Below are 21,577 nucleotides of genomic sequence, written 5' to 3' on the forward strand. Positions count from 1 at the left end.
TATTTGTCTGCCAATCCTGTCCTTCATGCTCATACAAAGCATATTGAGATAAACTACCATTTTGTTCGTGAGTATGTGGCCACCAACAAATTATCAGTTCAGTTCATCTCCACCATAGATTAGATTGCAGATGCTCTTACCAAGCATCTCTCTACGGCTCTTTTTCAATTTCTCAGACAAGCTAAAGGTCCATTGAGCTGGTCCCCCACCTTGAGGGGGTGTATTGACCAAGATAGCAGCCTCTTTCTATACCTGGAAACCAGATATTCTAGTGCGCTCTCTTTAGGACTCTAGTAGGTCCATATCTTCTAGGAGACGAAGTATTATCACATGTGATAATACCAAATCAATTGTATTCTTCTGAAATCCTGTCCTAGTTTGTAAGGATCGACTAGGGCATTCCTGTGTACTCTATATATTGTCTCTATTGAGATCATTCAAATTAATGAAATACCAATTCTGATACTCTCTCTATATGAGCTGCGTAATGCCTCTGTCTTTTTCTGTCTCTTTGAGCTGCGTAACACCTCTTTCTATCTCTGTCTCTCAGAGCTGTGTGGCATCCCCCGTCTCTCTCCTCACTCTGAGCTGTGTAACGCCTCTTTCTATCTCCGCTTTCTCTCAGCTGTGGTGGCTTATTTGTGCTATCTCATGGAAGTATCTTATATTTTTGTTAAGAAATCATAGCATCTTAACGCGCGATGCATCTTAACCAGTCCAGTCTCCAGCTCACTTTCCCGTTCCTGTCTTACCAGCTCAAAATCCAGAAAAAGAAACGTAAATCCAGCTCAACTACTAATTGGTCGCACAAATTAACATATAACCTCCTCTGCTCCTCCTCGCGATTCTCCTCCTCTACTCCCCTATTTGAACCCCTCCTCCCCTCACTTCACAAATCATCACTTTCTCTCTTTCTCTCATAGACTATGGAGTTGGGTTTGTTTTCTAAGGATTCAAGCTGGTGGGTCTTTACCCTCCCTGCAGTTTTAGGGATCACTAACCCAACGGATCCATGGGTTTTGTTTTCTATCCTTGTAACTTTCGTTTCCCTTGCTTTCCTTACATGGGCTTTGACCCCTGGTGGCCGAGCTTGGAGGCACGGCCATAACCAAAGGGGACTAGTTTCTATTCCCGGTCCTAGAGGTCTCCCGTGTTTGGTAGCTTATTCAACTTAAGCCGTGGCTTAGCCCATCGAACCCTGGCCTCCATGGCCTCGAACCTTGGTGCTACCAAGGTCATGGCTTTTAGTCTTGGCGCAACCCCTGTGGTTGTCTCTTCCGACCCACAAATAGCCAAAAAGCTCCTTACCTCCTCCCATTTCGCTGACCGTCCAATCAAACAATCCGCTAGAATGCTCATGTTTACCCGAGCTATAGGGTTCGCTCCAAACGGTACTTACTGGAGGCTCCTCAGGAGGATTGCTTCCTCTTACCTCTTCGCACCCAAGCTCATCGCAGCCCATGAAGCTGGTCGTCAGCTAGACTGCGCTGCCATGATGGTTGGCATCATGTCCGAACAATCCCAACATGGGGCTGTGGTGCTCAGAAAGCACCTTCAAGCAGCTTCACTTAATAATATCATGGGTATTGTTTTTGGGAAGAGATACGAAGTGGGTCGGGAAAGCCAAGAGTTGAATGAGCTTCGTGAGATGGTGAAGGAAGGTTTTGTGCTTCTTGGTGCCTTCAACTGGTCTGATTATCTTCCATGGCTAAGGGCCCGTTTGATAACGTTTCTGTCGTTTCTGTTTCAAGAAACGACAGAAACATAAATTTCCGTTTCTAGAAACAGAAATGGAATTGAAGGTGTTTGATAAGCCATGTTTTTAGAAGTCGATAGTAACCAATGAAAAAATGGCCACAAGTCGTTTCTAGAAACGGCGAAACAAGTTGAACTTGTTTCGCTTAGGTCGTTTCTTGAACCATAAATAAGTAAAAATTTCTATTTCTATTTCTGAAAATAAGTTAAACGAAACAGTTTTATCAAACGCTTTTTACTCTGTTTCTGCTGTTTCTGGAAACAGAAACGGCAGAAACGCGTTTCTTGAAACGTTATCAAACGGGCCCTAAGCTTCTTCTATGATCCCTTCCATATCAAACAACGATGCGTTGCTCTTGTTCCTCATGTCAGGAAATTTGTTCGTGGAATTATTGAAGAACACCGAATCCGAGGATCTGATAAGCCTTCCAACAATGCAGATTTTGTTGATGTCCTCCTTTCTCTTGATGGTGACGAAAAGCTCGAAGAGGATGACATGATTGCCGTCTTATGGGTTTGTATTTTATACCTTATTTAAGTATCTATAAGTCTTTACATCGGGTTACATCTATTACTTCTTCCTATTACAGGAGATGATATTCCGAGGAACTGACACTACGGCGCTACTGACAGAATGGACCATGGCCGAGCTAGTGTTAAACCAGGAAGTCCAAACGAAGCTTCGAGAAGAGATGGACAATGTTGTCGGCCAGAAGGGCGTAACTGATGGGGACGTGGCCAACCTTCCATATCTCCAATCAGTGATCAAGGAAACTCTTAGAATCCACCCACCTGGGCCACTTCTATCCTGGGCACGGCTATCCACTGAAGACGTTCAACCGAGCAATGACATGATCATTCCTGCACACACCACAGCAATGGTTAATATGTGGGCAATAACTCACGACCCAAAGGTTTGGGAGGCACCATTGGCTTTCAAACCAGAGAGGTTCATAGAACAGAATGTGGACGTAAAGGGCAATGACCTCAGGCTGGCTCCATTTGGAGCGGGTCGTCGGGTCTGTCCAGGGAAGAACCTTGGGATGGTGACCGTGAGCCTTTGGGTGGCCAAGTTAATCCAGAATTTCAAGTGGGTTGCAGACCCGAAAAACCCTGTTGACCTCTCTGAGGTTTTAAAGCTCTCCTGTGAAATGAAGAACAGTCTCTCTGTCGTGGCCATTCCCAGGAATGAATTCCTTTGCCCTTCAACCATTTAGGGCTTGAGAAAACGTTCCTTCTTCGCTCTTAAAAATGTGTTTCATCTGTCAATAAAAAGGATGTAATGGTCTCTGGTTTGTTAATGAATAATTTTAAAATAAGATTGCGTATATATGTCTTAATTGTTGCTGTTGATGGAAATTCTATGTTCACATGAACAAATGTGAATATATTATAGAATATATATAGGCTTATTAATACTATGCATGATTGGTAAGTTCATCCTCCAGCACATCACATACTTCACAAACCTCACCGCCCCTGCATATTAAGCTTCAAAGATCTGATCACCTCAATCATCTCGAAAATCAGAAGTATTGACCTGTAGTTCCCTTCATACCGCCTTTTATTTCTCTCCCAACATAGAAAATAAGAAACAATAACGGCTCCCACCATCGAATGCTCTTTGGTGTTGGTCATCTTTATTTTTCGATTTTACCAAATCAAGAAAATATCAATGGATGCATGGTTGGTCCAAGAAAAAACAAAACAGTCTAAGAAAGCCTTCGACACTTGACAAGAAAAGCAACAACTGAGAAAAATATGGTGTAATGATTCACTAGCATCTCCACACAATTTGTCATCAAGTCATCTGTTTGGAAGTTTCCCATGGGCTATTCTCCCTCCAAAAGTTAAATGATGGGGCAATAATTTTTTTAAACCAAATTGTGGATTTCTAGGGAACTTTAGGATTTCTTACCTGAATGTCCTCCCAAGTAGAGCAGGAAGAAAAAACACCTGAAGTGGTTGGAGCCTTACCACTTCAAGTGGTTGTCTGATCTACCAGGTTACCAAGTTATGGTCATTCTTCACAACCCTTCTTATAGTTCAACATTTCAAATTTTAATGACCTTGATTGGATGAATTTGGGGAATTCCTTTTTGTCTTTCTAGGGAAACACCATTGGATTGTCTCTTTTTTTTCATTTGTTTGTTACTAAAGGGCAGAGGGGGTGTTAATTTGGATTTTAGATGAGCTAAGAACAATGTCTGATCTTCTTGGCTTATGTTCTCATAGTGGCAATTTGTGTTCAAGGTTGATTTTGATGAGTCGTGATAAAGCTAGAAAACAGAAGATAGAAACTCTATTGGTTCTTTTCCTTTTTGTTCGTAAAAAACTGTAATGTACTACCATTTTCCATCCTTTAAGAGCATAAGGTTGAAAGCATGCAGAGGGTGCTGGATAATGTTAATTTTGGTGGTCAAGTTTTGGTTGGATTTTTTGGCCCTATGAGAATGTCATCGGTTGTTTTTTTTTTCACTTTTATGTTGTTTAATAGTTTCAGGTAAAACACCTTGGTTGATCTTCCCCCTTTTGGTTACTTGTTTTGTTGTGTATTAACAAAATACATTTTGTACTCGTAGAAAGTCCATTTCACCCACATCTATCTCATCTTGTTCTTTTTTCTCTTTGTTTTAACTTTGTGATTGAGTGTGGATTGCTGTCAGCTTGAAGGCCTATAGGACCTTACAAACTAAAGCTCATAGTCAGCCTAAGAACACAGAGATCAATTGAGGTTTTTCAGGTTTCAAAGCTTAGCCGAGCTACCTTACATCAGGGATATTAGAAAAAAAAGATTATGTATTTATTGATACCTACAAGGGTACTAGTATCATGAAGGCATCTTCTTCAAGAAGTATAACTCTTTAGTTTTTAACTTATAGTTTGTAAATTCACACTATTACATTAATCGATAATGATGTCAAATCGTTGCATGTAGATAACAAGAAGAAAAGATGGCCACCCCAAAGGTGGGGTTTTTTAATCTATTTTTTTTCCCAGTGATTTGTACTTTTCTTTTTTCTTCATTTTAATAAAATCTCTTAATCTTTAGTGAAAAAAAAAAAAGAGGGCCAAGTAGAAGTGTCAAAACAATGGAAATTCTTTATGGCCTGCTTTCGCAAAGTTTGGAATTTTGTTTCAAACAAAGAACATTGGATCGTAGCTAATGGGCATGATATTAGTCCCCAGGCTGACATCTGGATAGGAGATAACTCTATTGCAGAGTCATGTGGCTTAGATTCTGAGTTCTTAAAAAACTCTTCTCTGAAGGTGGTTGATGTCATCCACAATTTTCAAAGGAATTATCTTCATGTCCGATCCCCTCTTCTTCATCACTATTTTGATGTTGTGCTTTCCATTAGCTTGCCGTTCTCTAACTTGAAAGATAGATGTGTTTGGAGTTGTAACCCCTCGGGCATCTTCTCTTCCTTTTCGGCGTGGGATGAGATACGAAAACGTAACCCAAAAGTCCCATGGAGCTCATTGGTTTGGGGGCCGCTCATGCAACCAAGGTTGTCCACTTTTGGGTGGCATTTAATGCATAAAAAGCTTCCCACTGATAATGTTGTTTCGACAAAAGGAATCTCTTTGGCTTCCAAATGCAGCTTATGTGAAGAGCAAGCTAAGTCTTTCAACCATCTATTCATGGACTGTAAAATTGCTATGATGGTATGGAACATGTTCCTTGACTTTTTTGGTGTGATTTGGCTTGATATTGAAGATTTATCTCAGCTAATTCAGTGGTGGATTAGAAAGCACAGGGTGATGGTTCTTAAGGAACCCTGGTCCATGGGGACAGTCATTGTGGCTAAAAACATTTGGAAGGAAAGTAATTCCAGGAGGTACGAGGACAGAATGCTCTCTCATTTCTTTGTCTGTGAAAAGATTAAAAGAGTTTTTCAAGACTCTGAAGTCACCATTTCCAACAGATTGTCTCATTTCTTTGATATCATGTGGTTTATTGATGTAAGGATGTAATGGTCTTTCCACCAAAAGAAATAAAAAGGATGTAATGGTCTCTGATTTGTTAATGAATAATTTTAAAATAGGATTGCGTTTATTTGTCTTAATTTTTGTTGTTGATGGAAATTCCATGTTCACATGAACAAATGCGAATATAGTATAGAATATAGGTTACTAAAATGCTTAGAATATATATATATATACTACTATTAAAAAGTACGTACTCCCTATCTTTGGTATACATTTTCAAAAAGACAAAAAAAAACATTGACATCTACTTAAAAAAAATTTCAAATGTCCAAAAAACCCCTCAAAATGGAAGATAAAAAAATAATAATAATTCTCTCTCTCTCTCTCTCTCTCTCTCTCTCTCTCTCTCTCTCTCTCTCTCTCTCTCTAAACGGGGAAGAGAAAAGGGAAGTAATTCTTTCTATTACTCTTCCTTAAATCTCTCTCTCACTCACTCTCTCTCTCTCTCTCTCTCTCTCTCTCTCTCAACGTGGAGGAGAAAGGGGGAAATAATCATTAATTATAATTAATAAGTATTAAAAATGATTAAAAAAAAATAAGGACATAATAACCCACAATAGGTGTGATTTTTCTTTCCCTAATTATGGGGGATAAAAAAAGGAAGATTTACAAAGACAAATATGCTGAGAGAGAGAGAGAGAGTTATGAGAGAGAGAGAGAGAGAGAGTGAATACTTATGGAGAGGTTTACTACATAAAAACAATTTCCCTCAATCCTCTTCCATCGATTTTAAAAATTTTTACTGCATAGAATCCTTCATTAATAACACCATTACTTCTCTTAAATTATCTCTATAATACATTATTCTTCCTTATATATTCCACAAAGATGACAAAAAAAAAACAACTACAATATCCCAGAATTTCTCAATTTTAGATTTCTCTTCTACTACAATAGCTTAGAATATCTCAGTTTCAGATTTCTTTTCAACTACAATAGCACAAAATTTCTCAAATTCAGCTTCCTTTGTTCTTGGATCACTGGCACTGCATTTCTCAATTTCAGATAGAGGAAATTATACATTCTCCTCCCCTGACCTTTGGCTTAATATCATGTTCCCCCGCGTACTTTCATATATAGAAATAACCTCCCCTGTAGCTTGAAGATTCTATCAAACGTACCCTTTCCATTAGATTTACCTGTTAAGTGATGATGCCATCACTTAAGTTGCTAATTCTCTGACCAAGTTACCCTTTCATATGAATGAAGGGTAAATCGACCTAAAACCACTAAAGAAGAGGGAGAGAGGATTTAGGGATTGGGTTTTCTCCTTCGTCGCTCGTTGCTCTCTGCAATCTTCATTGATGCTCAATGGTCCTCGCTCAGTGGTCATCGTTGGTCGCTCCTCGGTCGCCGGTCGTCATCGCATTGGTTCTGATATTCATTGTCCCTCGCAGCTCATTGCTCTGTGAGAGCTTTGCTCTGTCCTTTGGCCTGGAATCGATTCTACTCATCCCACTCATTAACATTCATTAACACGAGAAAGAGAATCGATTTGAACTCTGAATCAGACTCGTGTCGTGCCCTGGACTATGTCCGATCACATTGCTCTAACGAATCCTTGGCGATCCTGGAGATGTTCGTGGAGTCGGATTATGAAGTTGGAGCATCAAATTTGTCCAAGGCAGCTGTTTTCGCTTCTACAGCTTGAATGTCGTGATGAGATAGACTCGCTGGCCGTGGTAATGATCCAATTGAGAATCTCACCCAATTTCCCTTGATGCTTAAGGCAGTGATGTCGTCATGGGCTCTTGCAGCCATTTCAGGGGTTGGGAATGTGCAAAGCCAGATCCTCGATTTCTTGTGAGGCTCCCTAATTTCAGATACCCATTTGCCCCAATTTGGCATTTGGAATCCTCTGTAAACAGGGTATTTTCTTCTGTTGCAATCTCTTATCCTCTTTGATTTCTTCTTCTTTTATGTGTCTAAGATTGGCTTGAGAAGAGACTGAGATGAAAAGGTGAAGAGGGAGAAGAAGGAGATGATGTGAAAGAGTGGCCACTGCCCTCTGCTTTTGATTTAGGGAAGGGAAAGGGGGTTTTAGTTATCTAAGATTGCAACCAACCATTGACACGGCAAAGACTCCATATTTTGATGGATTGAAACCCTATGATAACAATCTTTTCCACAGGAACAATCTTTTCTGGAGTCATCCGGATGGGCCTTGCAGAAAAAACAGGTTGACCGATAAATTTTGTTGACCAATAGCTTGGAAATCCAATCCATTGTTGAAGTACCCAGTTGGACTGGTTAAGAAATCTGCATAGCTGACTTGTACAGATCCTGATTGGAACCCATCAGTACAATTGGTGGCCGGAAAATTGTAGTAATCGGTGGTAAAGTCAGAAACCGGCGGAGATACTACTTGAGCTCCAAAGAAGTCTGAAGAAGCAGCAGCGGTGCCGTTGGAGTAGTCCTGTGCGACGACGACCCCAAAGTCTTCGTTTCTCGACGTGGGTAAGATCTGTCCCGTGACTACGTTATTGGGAAGATTGTTGGTATTGTGTTGAGCAGTACTAATGGTGAAGGAGTTTGTAGAAGTTGAAGCCGCTGCTCGGATTCTCTCGACCAACCTCAGCATCCGCGACATCTCTTCCAAACTTTGGGGGTTTCAAAGAAAATGTGAAAATGATGAAGAAAAGAGAGAGAATGAATAGAATATAGGCATACAGCACTAGAAGGTAAATTGATCTTTTTATAGGTCAGTTTAACAACTTCTGTTACTTTGGGGTCATTTGATAAAATCTTCAAACTATAGGGGAGGTTATTGCTATATATGAAAGTATGTGGGGAACATGATATTAAGCTAAAGGTCAGGGGAGGGGAGTGTAATTTTCTCTTTCAGATATTCCACATCCACAGGGTACGTTTGACAAATTAAACTTTATTTTTGTTCAAATGGATCATTGGTTGTTGAAAGTCCAATATAATTGGTAGTGCAAGCCATTTATTTTCTCCAAGTATAAAAATTAAATTTTGTGCTTATGCAAAATCTGATCGTTCTTCAGTTGACCTTTGGTTTTGTGTTTATAATTGGTTTTGGTTTTGTGATTTTATTTGTGAGATTGATGCTATTCTCAAAACCTTCGTAGAAGAAGACGAGGTATATGTTTCTTGTGTTTCATGTTCTCATCTCCTTTTTATTATGGGAATTGTATTGTTTAATTGGTGGATTTTCTCTATTGTATTCAAAATAATTAGGTTTGATCTTGTTTTCAGAAAATACAAACTTTGAAAAATCAGGTCATCAAGTTTTGCTGAACTTATTTTAAATGGATTAACCCAATAATATTGTCTTAAGAAAATATTTAACTAGGAGACTACCAATACGTGCATTTGCATGTGTATTTTTACTAGTATGTATATATATATATATACTAGCAAACATACACGTGTGGTCATATGTTGATTGATTGATTGAGAGAGAGAGAAAGAGATGATTGTGATGACTATTGATAGTTAAAATAAACATTACTACAATCAAGAGCAACTCAAGGTGAAAAACATGAAGATAGATCAAACATTAAAGAATATATAAGTACTTACTTGGAAATAAAATAGCATCTTCATATAAATCCAAAATTCACATAACTACTTAGACATATATAGTCATGAATTTATTGTATTAAGGAAGGTAAGGAAAAACATTCCAACTTAATCTCGTAGCTATCATATAAATCATTTAATTAGTACATGAATCTGCAAAATTTGTTCAGCTTACATGGCTCTCTGCAAGCATACCTCTTCCCGTAAAATTAATTCAAAAGAAAGCAATAATCAAATCAACTTTTGACGATTATCATAGTGAAATTCTAAAGTCGTCCTATAATTTCTTCATATCTCACCATAATGGAATTGTTTCAACTTAGCAGAAGTTTGAATGATTCTTTAGACATTTTTGCTAATAGACCAAGCAACAAAGCAAAAAGTTGTACTAATGCTCATATGTGTGAGCACGTGTGTAGATAATTTTTCATATGCACAAAAGCAAAAACAATCAACTCCATAAATTTATTTATTCTATCAAAGAACAACATTGTAGCATGTAAGCAACTACATTCCAAATCAATGTTGGTACCAAGGGATACCTAAGAAATAGCTGCAAAACCTGCAAGTCCTCATGCATCTTCTTTCATAGCCAAAGTAGAATGACCACAAGGAATGCTAACTATATATCTAAGCTCTGGATTGAGTGAGACTCGCATGTCGTGGTTACTTCCATCGAAAATCAGAACATTCCCTAGTGTTATCTGCAGAAGTGATGGTATTTCAAGCGCTACCTTGATCACATCTCATGGAATATTTCGCATGGATATTATGAAATTAATACTGTTACCGATATTTTAGCTAGGAGGGCAGCAAGATCTCAAGTTACTTCTTTCTGGGATAACACTCCATCTCTTACTCTTCAAGAGATCAGATAAGATTATCAACAGAGACCCAGATACCGATTATTGTAATTCTATTTTTTTTTAGGTGGAACTCTGATCCAAGTGATTTCTAGTTTGTATATTCTCATTCTCTTTTAATGAAATATTTTGCTAACCTTCAAAAAAAAAAAAAAAAAAAATTGTTTTACTGGAAAACTGGTAGCAAGGTGCATCAGGTTATAACCCAAACACTTGAAGTAACAAATGGATAAAATAGATAGCTAAAAAGATATCAAAGGAGCATGTTTCAAAAGCATCAAGAAAAGGGTCACATGTAATCACTATTTGCAAAAGAGTAGCAAAAGGCACAACAAACAAACTTACCACTTGGCAAAAGGAGCACCTTGCGTATATTGTCCAGCAGATCTTGAAGCCAAACCATCTAATCCTTGGCACCAAGGTTCATTGTTTGAATATGGTAAATAAACCAATTACTTGCAACAGAAGCAACTAAACAAGGATTCACTCAAAAATAATCGTTTAGTCTCATAAAAATAACAATAATATAGAAATATGTAGTGTCAGCATATCTCATCAACTTTAATGCCTGGCAATATTTTCACCTCACACAAACAATCCATAAATTTCTTCCCAATTGTTGTGATTGGTAATGGATGCGAACCTCTTCCCACATGTTGCATTTGATCAATCAATGACAAGGATACAACACCTAAGAGAAGCAATGGATTTCTAAAACAGATATGCCTAGAAATGAGAAAACGTTTTTAGTTTTAGTAATCTCAGCTAAGAAATTAAGATAAATGGTAAAAAAGATTTTAGGGTAGGGGTAAGATATCCAAGAATGCATTTGGTATGGTTTCTTTTCTGGCCCTAATATTGTGTAAAAAATTTATAAGAAAATATTCTAATTTAAACATCGCCTCTTACACATATAGACAAAAGAGATAACTTAAGTGTAATGAGAGATCCCAAGGGGACATTAAACATCAAGACACAATATCTTAGACAAATCAATGATCTTACATGAATTCCAAACCCAGGATAGACCAAAATATAATCCAAATAATCAAGATAATTTAGAATAGAGTAGATAAATTGCAGTGGCTTAAAAGATCTGCCATCAAATTAACCAAAATAAATAATAAAAACACCTATTATTGAGTTAGCATGAACCTGGAGTTCGAAACCAAATTCATTTGCATGGAAATTGAGTTCAAGAGAAAAGCCAGAAATGACCTGTTGCTTTCTACTTCTTCTGACCACTTTACAATATTAAGTTGCATCAAGATTCAAATCTTCTCAGGACAAAACCTATACTGGATCAAAATTTAAACCCTATACGTTGTGAGGTTCTCCCTCACATGTTTAAGAGCACCACTGTTGTTAAAGGTGATGGCAAGAGTGTGGGTTCTGCAGTAGACTGGGAATACTTTTTAGGTAACTATAATCTTCTTCCCTTTGAAATGCTCTCTTCGATAAGCTCCATAGAACTAGAAATGAAGCTAATTTTGGGTTCTGTTTGATCACAGAGCAACCTACATTTGAGAATGCAAGGCAGATGATTGAAGCCATAGATGAAGAAAACATGGTACTCACCAAAAGATTCTGTGGTGGTGACCTAGGGAAGAAATTTGATCTTTATAGGGCCACAAATGACACGTGCATTTGTTCGGTGTTATGGAATACAAATTTTTCAATTAATTTATTTGATTGCGAGTTCAAATTAGAGAACTTTCAACAAAAGCAAAATCAAACACAAAAGATAGAAAATAACCACCTCCTCTTCAGCGGATTGTGTTTTATTGTGAGAGTAATAAAAGAGAGAAAAGTGTTATGGAAAGGGAAGAAAAATAAAGAGTATAATAGAAGAAGAGAGTGAGTTAGAGAAACACAAAACGCCATACCTATAAAGAAGATAATGATCATTAACGGTGAATCGAAACTGTTTGGTTTGGAAAGATTATCATGAATTCTTTGATGATGGATAGATAGAGGAGCATAAAACTTGTAAATAAGAATAACCATTATTAATGGAGATACAAAAATATTTGGTGAGAGAGAGAGGGAGAAGTTACCAAGGATATTCAGTGGAGGCTATAACATATTAGGGTTATTTAAGATTGAAAAAAAAAAAAAAAAAAAATAAGAATGTAAAGACATATGGTATTTTTGGTAAAATATGATTTTTTTTTTTTTTTAGAACAATATGAGTTTGCAGAATAAAGACAAACATATCACACCTCTTATTCTCTACCATGGATTATTATCAAATCCAATAAAAAAAAAAAAAAAAAAAAAGATTATCGACCTTCCCTTTAGTTCTAATGTTCATTTTCCATATAGTTTCAAAGTTATCTTACAAAAAATCGAATTTTATTCTTATTTGAACAAAAAAAGACTTTCCTTCTTAACTCTATATATTTTAAGTAATGCCATTTAATCTCTATCCTTACACAATTATCATCTTTTATAAAAATTTTCATTGGCGTCTTTGAATAATTTTAAATTTCAAAGTTACATTATAGATGTAGGAGACTTGCATACTCTTTCTCTCTCTCAATGTAAAACAAGACATGTAGCTTTGATTTATTATTAGTAAATTTGGCCCCCACGTGCAAATGCACGTTTGTTTTTACTAGTCTATATATATATATATATATATGGCTAACGACGGGTATCCAAGCCTTTAGCCTAACTAGTTTCACGAGTTCATATTAACCTCACAATTGCATGAATTGGGTCATATCGGGGTTGAATGAGAACCATTCATCACTAAATGGAATAAAGAGCACTTAATATCCCGTGCAAATGACCCAAGGAGATAAAAGGAATTAAACTTAGAACCACACGCTTTGATGCATTAGATATAAATGCTATCCCTATAGGTAGGTAGCTATTTCTTTTGCATGTAAGTTAGAGCATGTGGGTAATAAACACTTGAGGCAAGGTATAGCCCACATGCATAAACTCATTTTGTCTTGTTGTGATACATCCTTATCTTATTGCTCTTATTGTAACTCAGAACTTTAACAAGATCACCAAAAAAAAAAAAAAAAAAAAATTACTTAAGCCCATAAGTAGGTTATAATAAACCTTAGCTTGCCACTGGAAATTAATATGGATTAATATTAGTGTAAGATTTTGGTATGCTACATTAAGTTCCATTATACTTTTTTTTTTTTTAATGCACAGTTCTATTAAATAATCAGTCTTTTTTTTTTTTTTTTTTTGCCCTCCCATTACTTACCAGGAAGAATTGTTTGGATTGACGAGAGAAAACTCTCAAGACCTTAGGGTGCATAGACTTAGATATGATGTTCCATGTGAATAAGCCTATAATGAAAATTTTGAACAACTTAATTGGTTCAACCTCATGCTCATAATGGCTAACATTACCAAGAGCATAAGAGGGTCAATACTGGAATGTAATAAAGTTAAAGACTATACGAAGGCTATTAATAACAAGTTTGTAAGATATAAAAAGTCACAAATCAGCACCGTAGTGGCAAAACTATGCCCCTTTAAATACAATCAATGGAATGCATGAGCATGTCATGAAAATGAGGGATATAACATCTCATCTTCAGCTTTTTTTTTTAGGGCTAAAAGGCATATGTATTAATAAGGAGAGAAAACATTATACAAAGCAGAAATTTTTTAAATTTCAAAAACAACTAACCAAACAAATCTCGAGGCCACTCCCCATTTTTGGCATTGCCATCAGCAGAAAGCAATCAAGAGACAAACAAAATAAAATTAATTAAACCCTTAAGACGAAAACACAAGGATACCCATCTTCCAACTCATTCGGTATTGCGGTCTACCAATACCATCTGCTTGAAGTCTTTGACAACAATGAGATCATTCTTTTCTTGTGCATTTCATACTCAATTATATCCTAAAATAGTATGGTCCTTTTAAACTCTCCTACAACACATTAACAAGAAAAATGGTGTCAGTGAGCTCCTGATCACCATGTGTGTGCATGAGAAGAGGTTGAGGAATGAACCAATAGAAAATGCATATCTCACCACTCGTGCCAAGGGGCAAACCACAGGTCCTTGCTGAAGAAGGAAAAAATACCAATAAAAAAATGAAAGGAAGGAAGGCATCTGCCAATGCTTTTTCTACAGAAGGAAAGGATAAATGAAAAAGGATAGCTAATTAAACTCAAGAAGTTATTAGAGAAGGAAGGTATCTCCTTGTAGACATCTTAGTTTGTCACCCCAGAGAAGGTTCATTAGGAGTGTCAATCGATCGATCGGGTTGGGCCTAGCAAACATGTACCTTTGCACCATGACCTACATATTTAAGGAATGAGTCGGTCTCTGTTTGGATTCTAGGCTTTAAAGTGGGCTTCTACTAATCGGGTCTTGAATGAGCTAATACACCATTAAAGCCTTAATAATTTAGAATAGATTTTTACAATTAATTCTACCCAAAAAAATAAATCAAAACCAAAAAATATGTATATATATATATATGCAAACGGTTGGCTAGCTAAACGTGTCAAGCTGAGGTAGGCTTGTAATCGGTCAAGCCTGTCGGACTTATACTGTGCACTAGAAACGACATATTACAAATAAGCCGTGCTTGAGCCAAGCCTGTTTATTAATTGGGCTAGCCTTTGTCAGGCTTTAATTAGGCAGGCGCAGTCAGGTTGGGCCAGAAATTGACACCCCCGCTACTCATGGTAATGATGGTTGTTAATTAACCAAGGGAAGGATCTATTTAAGGTCTGAAAGATCCTTCATGATTTCAAAGGTGTTGTAGATCATCTAGATGAAATGACCAAAATGCCCTTGCAAGATTAAAATATGGTAAACTGATACTAAACTCTATCCAAATTTCCAAGTAAAATGACTTTCATATTATATTTCATCATACTTATATGAGTTGAAATTGCCACTGGGGATTCTTCTTCATTGAACACGACCAAATACTTAAGCCCATTGCACGAGGGAAGCTTGAAACTTGAAAAAGAAAATGATGAAGCAATATCTCGTGCACATTGCAAATTAATTTGCAAGATAGGGTGATCACTTATTTAGATAGAGGAACCTGAGGACCACAGGAAACCATTGGATTCTTTATGGTTCGAATTGTAGAGGGTTACAGCAACTAACTGATCACGATTAGTAGGGAAAAAAAAAAAGAAGAAATCCAAGTGTCAGTATTTAATTTGGCGTCGTGCATCTCGTGGGAGTAAAGTAGTTGTAATCAAAGAAATTTAACCTCAATAATTGAGCATTTTATATGACATATTAAGATCACATTCAACATTCTTATAATGTCAATAATTAAACTCCCAATAACTAAATAACAAATTAAGGGCTGTAGCCATTTATATTATAATCCTATGTTTCGTCTTTGCAGTTCCTTAAAATCATTTTCTCTAGGTAGGCCCAGCCCATTTTTGTTTTCAAGCAAATCTTTTTATATTCCCAAAATGGCCAAACTGGATTTTTGAACCAACCTGATCATTGGTTATATATATTTGGTGCCTTGCATGCATGCCTCTGCTGATTCCATACATCAACTCAATGGTCTAATCAAGACCTTGAACAGCCCATTTGGTTGGACCAATTGGCCACCCTCCCACCCGGCCTTGAAGACAAGGGGGCTCCAACTCTTTAAATTGACATGTCCAAACTCCAAATAGAACAACTTTGGGTGGGATGGCTCACCTGCCACATGATCCAGTTCCCAGCCAAAATAAGTGGAAGGCTGATCTGTCTTCTAGAGCACTTTGTTAGCCACACTTTTTCATGTTTTATTTAAAAAACTCTGAGGTCATGCTCTTTCTATTGTTGGAAATAGATTACTAAAAGGACATATAGGGAAAGGTATTCCATCACTTTCAGTCTAAAATACATCACTACATCCTATTTTTATCCTTACCGGAAAAAAAAAAAAATTCCTATATTTATTTATTTTTATTTTTTAAAATTCTGACTGTCCGATGTTTAGGAAATAGTATTGATTGATTACATGTTAAAATTCATGTTGTTATATGTATTTCAAATTCATGTTCCTATTTTGAAGATTGTTCACTTCGACATTTTTATGGCAATCTAAATGTAAATTATTCTGAGATCTATGATGGTGTAGAGGGCTTGGGCTGATATATTTGTTTTATTGTCTTGTTCTGTAAGTAAGTGAGATTTGAGGATTTTTGTATTAAAATTGGTGAGAGTTCTTGCTGCAAACTTGGGTGTTCTTGAGAGATCTTCATGATAAAATTTCTTCCATCATGTAATGAATCATCTATAGCTTTACCCGTGGACGTTGCACATTACATTGGCATGTGAACCATGTGAAATCTCTACATGATGGAAGAAATTTATACATAGTTTTGCCACTTAACAACTTAGGTTGAACTGTTGAAATTTAAAATGTGAACAAAGAACATTAGGGTCTATTTATACAAAAAAATTCAGTCCAACATGAATTGTAACTTGGAAGTTTTTAGAGGTGTGCTGTTCTACTACTGTGTGAGGATGTACCGATCCCCGCTCCCATGAGGATAAAGATTCGGCTCCTCTTCAATTCTTAATCTTCCAGTTCTTACCCAATTATCTCTGTGCGCGTGACACATTTTACATACCAAAATTCAACTGTTGTTGGGTAGAGAGGCATTAGAATTCCAAAAAACTTCCTAAACCATTGAATTTTGAAAATATACATGTGCCGCACTCACAAAGAGAATTAATTAGGCAAGTATAAAGCGATTAAGAATTGGAGACAAGCTGGTTCCTAAGGATAAGGATAAACATACAGTGTTTAAAATTTACACCCATATTTCATTCTCAATAATGATTTGGATTTGATCAATTATATGTGTTTATTGATGAAATAAATGGTTTTTTGGGCCTATCTTTGTGATTATCTATTAAGAGTTTAACTTACTATCACCAATTTGGTGATATTTTATTTTGTAACAACTTATTATATCCATCATGTGGGAAACTCAGGTTGATTTGAAATTTTGTTGTCAGGTAGACCCCATTATTTTCTATTCATATATCATGTTTAAATTAATCAAAGTTATCCACAATATTGGAGAACAGACTACTAAAAATTCGAGACTACAAAAAAAAGGATACATGAAACTATAAGGATCGACTCTGAACAAACATGCACAAAAGAGTATGTCATTCTATAGATGACTAAATAATTGAAATTGAATTTAACATATCCAACGGTGGACTTAACCAAATCATTGAATCCACATGATAGATTGAGTGCCATGATTACAATGCATTTGTCACCAAGTATGGTAACGGTAAGATTTTCCCATTTATTAATTATTCAAACGTGGCACACATCCTATATCTTCCGTGTGCAATCGTGTATAAATAACCCTAATGTGCTCTCCTTCTTCACAACCTCCTCCTTCTTCAGCTGTGTTTCTTCTTTTTCTCTTGCTTCATTATCTTTGTGTGTCATTGTGTGTGTGATCACATCATTGTAAGGAAAGTATGTCTTCCGAAGGGGTTTATACATTTGCAGTGGAGATTGAAATCAAGTGCTCACCAGAGAAATTCTTCGACGTTTACGCAGACCATGTAACCATTTTGCCACAGGTCCTCCCTCACACCTTCAAGAGCACCACTGTAGTTAAAGGAGATGGCAAGAGCGTGGGTTCTGTAGTGGACTGGGAATACAGCGTAGGTAGGTGACCATTATATTCTTTCCTTTTCAAAAGTTCTCTTTGGTTACACTTTTTTAAAAAAACATATTCTGGTGAAGTCATTCATGCATTTTACCCTTTCTAAGAAAACCAAACTCTTACTTTGGGTTCTGTTTGTTTGATCACAGTGCCACCTACCTTTGAGACTGCAAGGCAGACGATTGAAGCCATAGATGATGAAAACATGATACTCATCAAAAGGTTCTATGGTGGTGATCTGGGGAGAAAATTTGATCTTTTCAGAGCCACACTGAAGGCTTATAAGAAGGAAAACAAGAACTATGTGAAGTGGTCTATTGACACCAAGAAGACTCATGGGGAAATTCCTGACCCACATGACTACATGGTATTCATTGAGAAGTTCACCAAAGAGTTCGACACTAGCCTTGTCAGTGGCAAAATTTCTGCATAGACAGAAATCAGAAGTATAACCTAGAGGGTATGTGTGGCACCTAGTAGCATCTAATAAAAGAGAGATTTGGAAGCTTATCCAAATACTGTCTTATCTGTGAAGGTTTTCTGGCGTCTGTTTTTAGAGTATGGCTTTGTTCAGTCATATATATATATATATATATATAGCTAGGGTTGCTGAAATTTCTCTACTTTCATGAAGTTGATCAAGATAATCACTGCTTAGTTGAGTTGGTGAAAGGGGCTAGATGATATGTCCCAATCTTCTGTATTATACTATGATGTGTGTGTAATACCAGAAACAAAGCTCCATGCATCTATGATGAATTAAAAACTGAGTACTTTATTTTCTTAGTTATGGCTTTACTAATCTAGAACATGTCCCTTCTATCCAAGACATGGATAATCATCTGTTCGTGTAGCCGATTAGATTCTCTGTGACATTTAGAAAAATAACAGACCTTTGTGATAAGGATTTGCATCACATGTCGATCCAAGTGGTTTGAGTTAAAAGGGGATCTCCCAAGTTTTCAACACTTTTATGTTTCACATGGTTCTAAGGGGCCATTAAATTGGATCTGTTTAATCTGTAAGATATTGCTATTATTATTTTGGGTACAATATGAGAGATCATTCAATAGTGAAATGATTAAATCAACTTTTCAAGTGGAAAAATACAGGATGATTATATCTTATTTGCTTTTGTTTTATGGAAAGGATGAACATACGCTTTTGATAGAAATAAGGCTAGGTATGTTGCTGGTATACCTAGATCTGCATCTATCTCAGCCCTCCTCCCCTTAGAAAAGTATCCTATGCCCTTCCATTGATTGAGCCACTAGCTTTAGGAAAACCCTTAACCTCCGCCCATCTTTTACTGTTGAATTGTTTTGGTGAATGATTTAAGATGCAGCCATTACCAATTAAAATAAAGAAATTTATAAAATGAAGTGGGGTATAAATATAATCATTTTTCTAGGGGTATTAATTTGGCCAAGCCAACTCGAGCCCACCCTAAACCCAGAAAATGCCTGGGCTGGGATTTTCAAGCCCGTGGCAGGGCTTGGGTTGAGCCCAGCCTAGCCACGCCAGACGACTCACTCATCCTTACATTCCTTCTTTATAATCACTGGCATCCATTGCGGGATCAACCCAGTTTATTTTTTTTTTTAATCATCGACATATACCATCACTTATTATTTTTTGGGGAGGCGTTCTCTGTCTGAGAGTGTGATATAGGGGTATCAATTGGTCGGGCTAGGCAGGTCTCGGTCTGGTCTAGCGGGCCTATATCCTTGGAACATGACCTACCTATTTAAGGAATGAGTCGGTCTCGTGTCAGGCTCGGTCAAGTTCCGGGCTTTTATCGGTCTTCTCCGAATTGGGGTAATCAAGCTATAATCGGGCCTTAGATGAGGAAATGTGCAAATAAAACCTTAAACGGGCCTTAAAACGGTCTTTAATTGTCTTAGATTTAAAAGTCTTTAATATATTTTATTAAATCATCAACCATTTAAAAAAGATATTACATCTAATTACATTCAATAATTGTTAAAAATATCAATATATACTCTATTCTATAAAAATAAAAATAAAAAAATCAAAATATACATATCAATGGTCGGGTTGAACATGTTGGGCTGAGTCGGGTTAGTAAACGGGCCAGGCCAGTCGGGTGCCCATCGGGCTTACCTCTTGCCCCATGTACTACCTGTTTATAAACGGGCCATGCCTGAGCTCGACACATTTAATAATCAGTGCAGGCTACGCTGGTCTTTAAACTGTCGGGCCCGATCGCTCTAACTGGTGCGGGCCTGGGATTGACACCCCGGGTGGTTCCTATGCCTATGCGAGATCCAAACAATATCCCTGTTTTGGTTTAATCTATGAGGGGTAGTAGGAAGTTCATTTTATATGGAGGATAGAGACATATACAAGGGTCCAAATGCAGGAGCCATGCTCCTAGACATGAAACATTCTTTCTTACTTGTTAGGGATAAAGAACCCTTCTAGCCACCCATCTTCATAGCGCCTAAATATTTTCCGAAGTCACTAAATGGGCTAGTCGTAAATCTAAAAAACTCTTTATGGCAGGGCCTTGCAAAATTCCTGTTGAGGACAAGGGAAGTGCATGCAGGGCGGACCATTATGTAGTAACTTGACTCCTCAATTCATTAGATAGATGACGTCCTCTTTGGGTTCATCTACCGACACCATGTTCATTTACACTGGTTGAAGAACTTAAGGCTTGACCTTTCGCTATCTATGTTGGATTGTACTTATTCATCTTCATCCCCCCTCGCCCATATATCAGGGTAGTGAATTTTCTCCCTACTTTTTATTTATTTATTTAAGAATCAAAGCCATCTTAAGGACTAAAGTCCAATCTAATCTGAGTATCATAACCCAATCAATGTCAATTAGGGCAAGGCTGTATTGAGTTAAGCAATAGAGAGAGAGAGAGAGAGAGAGAGAGAGGCCTTCTAATTGGTACTCAGATTAGAATTGGTTTAATCCTGGGCTAGCAGTAAACAAAATGTTAAAGTAGAAAGAGAAACAAATTAAAAACCCTCAACTGCCCAAGGAGAGAGAGAGAGAGAATTTTTATAATTATAGAATGGGAAAAGAGTAGGCATGCTGCCAGGGTGCCAAGAATTATTATCCTCTCTCTTCCCTTTTGAAAAGGGCTCCTCTACCCTCTTGTGTCTAGCCTTGTAATTAGTGAAAAGAGACTTAAAGCTTTATCAGTAGAAAACGTGATTGAGGATTGAGGCCAAAACATTCATCACATCATTATTTATAATTAATAAAGAAACAAAAAGGTGTTATAATTGAATATCAAGGATTAGGTTAGATTTGGTTGACTAAGTGATTAGCAATATGAATCAATCAGGAAGAGTGAGTTTTGGCCTTATAGAACTTTTTTTCCTGTCGTTTATATTGAAAAACAGTATGATACTTAACAGATCTAAGGTAAAACTCAAGGGCACAAAATAACCAAATCAAATCCAATGAACCTATGATTTTGTTTTAGTAGTATAATATAAGGTTGTGTATATTATGATCATCTCTGAATCTTGCAATGATGGAAACCTCGTACATTGAGTATTATAATATAAGAGAAAAATATCTACGAATTACAAGTGGAGGCAGCTCCTTCTTTTTTTTTTTTTTTTCTATTGCCATTGGCTTAGAGAACCCTCTCCCATAATATAAATGATTGAATTATTATTATTATTAATTTTTTTTTCACTTTCTTTTTGGGGAAAGGTAGGTGGGTGGGTGGGGTAGTGCAATGACACAATTCTTAAAACCTTTCAAGTCTTGGTTGAGA

The 21,577-nt window shown here is 36.9% G+C and overlaps 2 protein-coding genes and 1 pseudogene across 2 annotated transcripts; 2 read left to right on the plus strand and 1 right to left on the minus strand.

The window, feature by feature from the left end:
* The first annotated feature begins 926 nt into the window (after window positions 1-926).
* LOC122074386 lies at window positions 927-3,016 on the plus strand (annotated as a pseudogene).
* A 4,881-nt stretch (window positions 3,017-7,897) lies between these two features.
* On the minus strand, window positions 7,898-8,338 carry LOC122058712. Its single transcript, XM_042621405.1, has one exon. The coding sequence runs from the start codon at window positions 8,336-8,338 to the stop codon at window positions 7,898-7,900; it is 441 nt and encodes a 146-aa protein (XP_042477339.1).
* Window positions 8,339-17,510: 9,172 nt separating this feature from the next.
* LOC122085646 (MLP-like protein 423) lies at window positions 17,511-18,597 on the plus strand. The gene is made up of 2 exons (XM_042654142.1): window positions 17,511-17,813; window positions 17,961-18,597. Exons 1-2 carry the CDS (start codon window positions 17,621-17,623, stop codon window positions 18,242-18,244), a joined length of 477 nt encoding a protein of 158 aa, XP_042510076.1. The 5' UTR covers window positions 17,511-17,620; the 3' UTR covers window positions 18,245-18,597.
* Window positions 18,598-21,577: the final 2,980 nt, after the last annotated feature.

This window comes from Macadamia integrifolia, chromosome 1, assembly GCF_013358625.1.
Source record: "Macadamia integrifolia cultivar HAES 741 chromosome 1, SCU_Mint_v3, whole genome shotgun sequence".
In the NCBI taxonomy this organism is placed as follows: domain Eukaryota; kingdom Viridiplantae; phylum Streptophyta; class Magnoliopsida; order Proteales; family Proteaceae; genus Macadamia; species Macadamia integrifolia.